The sequence below is a fragment of the Cynoglossus semilaevis genome, chromosome 1 (genome assembly GCF_000523025.1).
Source record: "Cynoglossus semilaevis isolate Cse_v1.0 chromosome 1, Cse_v1.0, whole genome shotgun sequence".
NCBI lineage: Eukaryota > Metazoa > Chordata > Actinopteri > Pleuronectiformes > Cynoglossidae > Cynoglossus > Cynoglossus semilaevis.
In genome coordinates, this window is record NC_024307.1 from 5,095,652 (window position 1) to 5,101,373 (window position 5,722).

At 39.9% G+C, this 5,722-nt stretch overlaps 1 protein-coding gene across 3 annotated transcripts in view; it reads right to left on the reverse strand.

Moving 5' to 3' along the window:
- aspg (asparaginase homolog (S. cerevisiae)) overlaps window positions 1-5,722 on the reverse strand; it is a 23,118-nt gene that overhangs the window by 15,061 nt on the left and 2,335 nt on the right. For 2 of the 3 annotated variants that reach the window (XM_008332439.3, XM_008332520.3), the window contains exons 2-4: window positions 4,073-4,199; window positions 2,696-2,731; window positions 125-236 (exon numbers count right to left, since the gene is read on the reverse strand). In XM_008332439.3, the coding sequence (XP_008330661.1) occupies window positions 125-236; window positions 2,696-2,731; window positions 4,073-4,199 (275 nt within the window). The remainder of the gene's footprint in view (window positions 1-124; window positions 237-2,695; window positions 2,732-4,072; window positions 4,200-5,722) is intronic. The other variant, XM_017035090.2, reaches the window with a different exon arrangement.

The following is a 5,722-nucleotide window of genomic DNA, read 5'->3' on the forward strand; positions in this document are numbered from 1 at the left end:
TCATGTCGTCAGCGGCCCAGTACCAAAATATCTACGGACTAGTACCGGTCCACAGACCAGGGGTTGGAGATCCCTGATGTTTGTGACGTGTGTGAGTGTGTGTGTGTATATACAGTGTGCACACCTCAATGTCCTTTCCAATTCTCCCCCAGTCGTCAGTGGTCATATTGGAAGAGTCCAGCAGGGGGCTGTACTCCAAGACGGTATAGACGACTCTTTTATTTCCTTTACTCATCCTGAAAGACAGAGGGATCATGTTCAAATTAAATTATAGTGCATTTTAAATAGGAATGTGTTATTTGTTTTAACATTCAAGCAAAAAAAATAAATTTAAATGCTACTAACAGTGGATTAGTCACTGCGATGCATTAGTTTCACTCCAAACACACGGTTAATTTAGCATTAGCTTTTCTACAGGTATAACAATTAATGTTTTTGGATAATAACATTAGATAAAAAATAGAATTAATATGCGCTAATAAAATTCCTAAAAACTGTATAAGGGGCTTTATTTTAGTTGTACAAAACCGTAGAACTCACTGGAAGTTAACAGAACATACAACCAAACGGATGATGATGCAGTTTGGGAAATAGGTTTTTGTGTTTCTCCATGTGGCTTTATATGCCATGGCCAATCAAATAAGTCTACGATGAAATCGGGGGAAAAACATTTATGAAAATTAACAAACTTTGGGAAGATGTTTCCTGCTTCTCTGAATATCACTGCTGAAGGGTTCACAAAGATATACAGTTTTTTCTAGACTATACGTTGTACTCGATTAATAGTCGCCAGATTTCCAGATAGTCCGCAGTTCTCTTCTCTGCTGCTTGAATACCGTTTCTAGTTGCAAACGTCGAAATCTTTAAGTCTTTAAGAAAGTTTTTTTCTTGATTGTTTTATGTCTTTTATTGAATCTTTATGGTTAAATGTGATTATTCTTTTAATTGCGTAGTATTAGCGTCCAGTTGTCACAAGTGTAGACAGTGACCTCTGGTGGCCATAAATGATATTGCTTCGGATTACAAGTTGCCAAACTAAAAATAAAAACTTGGTCTGAAAAATACGGTACAGTTAAAACTTTTCCAACCTGCTGAGTCATGTCTTAGCATGTTTTGCTAATCTAACTCCTTTATATATTATTATTATATATACTACATACGTTGACTTGCCCATTTTTTTCTCAATGTCCAGTTCCAGGGCGGGGAGCCTCAGATGTATTCATTGTATCAGTAAGTGGAGTTAAACCTGCGGCCCCCCGCGGGCAGAACGATTGGCTCAATAATCAAGGAAAGACTTTCATTTCATTCTTCCTTTTAAAGAATTAAAGTCCAACATCCCCCTCGTAGACATTAACATAACGTGGAGCTATAAGCTGAATAGAACAGCAGGGGGACGAGCAGGCAGCCAGTGGTCCTCCCGGTCGGGGGGTTCTGGTAGACGCCTTCTTTACTGATTAGCCTTAAGTCCGGTAACAAGTCCAGAACATATGCCGGGCATGAGCTCCAAGAAGAACACAGTTTGAACCATTTCAGTCTGGCTGTGTATTCTGGAGGTGTAGCAAAGGTGGTCAATTAGCATATCCTTGTTGAGACGTCCACAGAATAATTACAGTGAGCGTGTGTGTGTCTGATGGGATACTTGAGGCTTTGAAGAGGACTGAAGAGGAGGCAGAGAGGGTTGGGGGTGAGTGACCTTCATCACATGAATGAGCCTTTTCAATAAATCAATAAACCAATTCCCTATACATATGCATGGTCTCGGCACAGGTGAAGTGAGCGCATAATATCAACAGCCTGTCAATTAGTGCTGTATATTAGAGCAAAAATAAACGAATGCTGAGAAAAGAGGATTAAAAAAATGTGTGTGAGTAAAAAATGAATACTAGATCATCATCTGCAAATGTTTGTTACTAAAAATGTACTTTTCTGAGCGGTGGGGAAGACCAGGATGTGAGGTAGTCAGCAATCATAACACACTTAGCTGGAGAAAATTTGTAATGCCCAAATTTATCCATAACTGCTCGGGAAAAAACCCCTCTCCCTCCAGGTTAAAGGAGAGGAACACAGCTGCTGCAGGGCTTCCTTATCTTCTCCACACGTCCTGGTCCACCCTGCTGCTCAGCTGCCTCACAGCGGCAGATTGCACGAAGGGGGTATGGAAATTTTGGGGATTGAACGTATGCTTGTGGCAGAGGGTGTCCCCACTATCTCTAATGAAGACCCTGCGGAGAGTGTGGATCAGCTGGGAGCCCACTCGCACGGGGCTCCACTCTCACCGCTCCACAGCACAGGGCCCAGGCAATAAGAGTGTGCGGAATCAAACGTGCAACCGAGCAAATCCACCTCGCTTGTGTCAGCGGCAGACGAGGGCTTTTTTTTTCCCCACCAACCGAACCTCCAACAAGCATAAGGCCATCGCTGCAGAATTTAACCTCATGCTGACACGGCGGCAGCTGGTTTGTGACGGAGATGACATTACAGACACGGAGTAAAAGACACAAAACTACTTCAAGCATTTTACAGACTGTGCCCCTGTAGCCTTCCTGCTTCTCTCTCCTCCTGGCAAACAAAGGCCACGTTGGCGTCTACTGTATGTTTTTTTTCTCCTTGTGATCCAAGATCTGACATTTCAGGACAATACATGTTCAAACCATTCTCAAACAGTGTGTGTGTGCACATGCAGCGCTGACAGCACCTAGTACACTGGAGTTCCGAAACGGACGTCGTCTTTCTGTAAAGCAATAAAAACAGTTCACAGATGAGTGAGATGTTTCAGTCTGTGGCTTTTGGGAATAAGATAATAAACCACAATTTCCTCAAAAATGGTACTTGGTCCAAAAATGCAATAAAAACAAAATCTGTGGTTTAATACGTCGCCTGAATCTTTTTTTTTTTAAGCACAAAGACAGAGAGGCGTTTCGTAAAAAATACATTTTACTGCATGATGTATTGTTTCTTCTGATTATTGTATTTAAGACGTTTCGTGAAAAATACATTTTACTGCATGACGTATTGTTTCTTCTGATTATTGTATTTACACTAAAACATATACAAATTTTTCTTTTTTCTTTCTTCAATTCCTGCAAGTAGATCATTGTCGTGTTCAACTAAACAGGCACCAATTTCAGACTGAATAAGTAAATTGTGAGTAAATTAAAAACCAGAAGATCATTGTATTTTTATTGTTTCTGCATTTGGAGACATTTCTGTTTAGTCGTACATCTTGGGACTTTTTTCTAATGAAAAATATAAACCATGGCTCAAAAAAAGAAAGTAAAAAGTCTCAAGCATGTAAAATTTGCACGTGACAAAAATAATCTTGTTTTGTAAAGATCAAGCCCTTGCTGGTAGCTCACTTGTTTTTTCCCTAATCTACGCTAAACTGTTACAAGTTACGGAGATTATGTGATGTTAAAGAATATATTGCAGGGGTTGTTTAAAAATGTTCTAAAAGAAAAAAATATACATATTTTTCCTCTTTTCCTGCTATTGTCAAACCACAGATACGAGCTTCATTGCATTTACAGAAAATGTACCAACTTCTCGGAAGTTGTCGTTTGTAATAAAAGAAAAACTCGAAAATCATCTGTGACAGGATTTCGTCTTAATCAGCCTCGGTGAGTCAATGTAGGGGTTGATTTTCCTTTTGCATCGTTCCCCACATTCAGCTCTAATCTTGTTCGGCGTTTAATCGTGATTAAGACTCCCCACGATTAGTTGTTAATGAAAACAACATTCCTAAATGATCTGTTTAATTCCCGTTTCTGGTGCATGAAACCAAGTAAGACACTTTAATAAATGCTTTAAAACTCCTGTATTAAATACTGTTGATTCATTACTGTTTATTCCCACATGCAGTAATGTTGCTGTTTAGTTGGTGATAAAGTTAAAGATAAAGTTAAAGAGCAATGGTTCATTAGGATTTTATGACAAGGAATTCTGAGATTTGTTTTATATAATGATGTTTATAAAAGAAAAGAAAGAAAAAGCACCAAAAGAAATGAGATTAGAACGTGACCCGCACACTCTTCCAGAGTGTGTAAAGAGCAGATCAGCCTGCGGGGGCACTTACGGCAGCACCAGGGTGTTCTCTGACGAATAGTAGTCAAACATACAGGTCTGCTGAGCGTAGGTCTCATCGTGGAGAATAGGCAGCTTACGGAGGCTTTTCACGAACGCATTGGCTTTTGGAGCAAGGACTGGTGGAAAAGAGAACAAATAAAAGAACATCAGCATTAGAACATTATCCGTGAGACTGCTGTGCATTTATCAGCAGTAGAAAGGCAGGGTCGACCGTACGGCGGTCTAATACTGACCCCTAGTGGTGGTTATGACATACGGCACCAAACAGGTGCAAAAGAGAGTTTTTTGTTGTATTTTTCTTTTATTTACTGAGGTGTAAAAAAAGTGTTGTTTTACTCAATACTCACTTTTTAAACACAAAGGATGAATTAAGATGCCGTTACAGAGATAGTTAAGGTTATAAAAAAGACAAATGTAAGGCAGAGAAAAAAGTAGCGTACAAAACAAATACATATAAAGAAGCATTTAAAAATGTACTAAAGCGAGTCAAGAACCAATAAATTAAGGTAAAAGATCAAAAGTAAAATTGTGATTAATACTACTAATAATCATTTATTTATTAAGGTAGGTGGATTTGAACCCAAGACCTACAGCATTGCACCACATACTGCCACCTGACAAGTTCAAAGAGCAATCATTTTAGTGTAATGTAGTTGGATTTGCTGCCTGTTAGAGCATAACATATGAAATTTAAAATTAGAAAAAAAAATAGACAGCAAAACACCCAAAATGGAAATTATTTAGAAGCCAATGGCTTCTGTTGTCACATTGTAACGATTTACTGTACACGATGGCAGGGTGTTGGATGCTACTGGATCAGAGAAAAAAAAAAATAAAAAAATGTTACAAACTTAACCTTAAAAAGTGGAGTGTTTGTTCAAATACATTAAAAAAGACAACTCAGTAAAAAACAGTGGACACAGCGCCACAGGTTCTGGTACCACACAGTACACAGTACACAGTACACAGTACACAGTACAGAGTACACTGAGTGCCAGCAGGAACTCGGAGCAGCTGCTCCAACTGTACTGCGTGATACGTGGCAGCTGACGACCACATGATGACCTCAGGAGAAACTGATTCTGACCGACTAAAGTCTGACCCCTAGACTTTTACTGTCAGGAGGAACTGAAAAATCTGTCACGCTATTTTACTCCAACATTGTTTTAGTAAACTCCACAGTTTAAACCTAATGACTGTGACAGATTTGAGCTACGGTGATGTGGGGGGGGGGGGGGGGGGGGGGGGGGGGGGGTGTAACTTTGTGACACTCAGCTGATAGGATGTTTGACTTTGTGCTAATGTGTGAAATATATGCTAATACGGTTCCATAGTGTGGCGGTTAGCACATCTGCCTCTGAAGCAGAGTGAAGCAGCGTTCGATTCCCAGAGGAACCACATGCTTGGCGCCTGCTGGGGGCAGCCTGTTGACCCAGCCTGTTGACAGCGTATCTGCTGCTAACACAACTAATCAGGGGGCAATGACTTCAAACAAATCCTGATCATTATCAACAGTGACGGTGATGTTGTTGTTGTTGAGTATTTATTACTAGTTACAGTACATTACTGGTTACTGATACTGTTTGATTTGACGCAGTTATTCTTATTTTTGAGGCAGTGGTGGCCTGGTGGTTAAGGC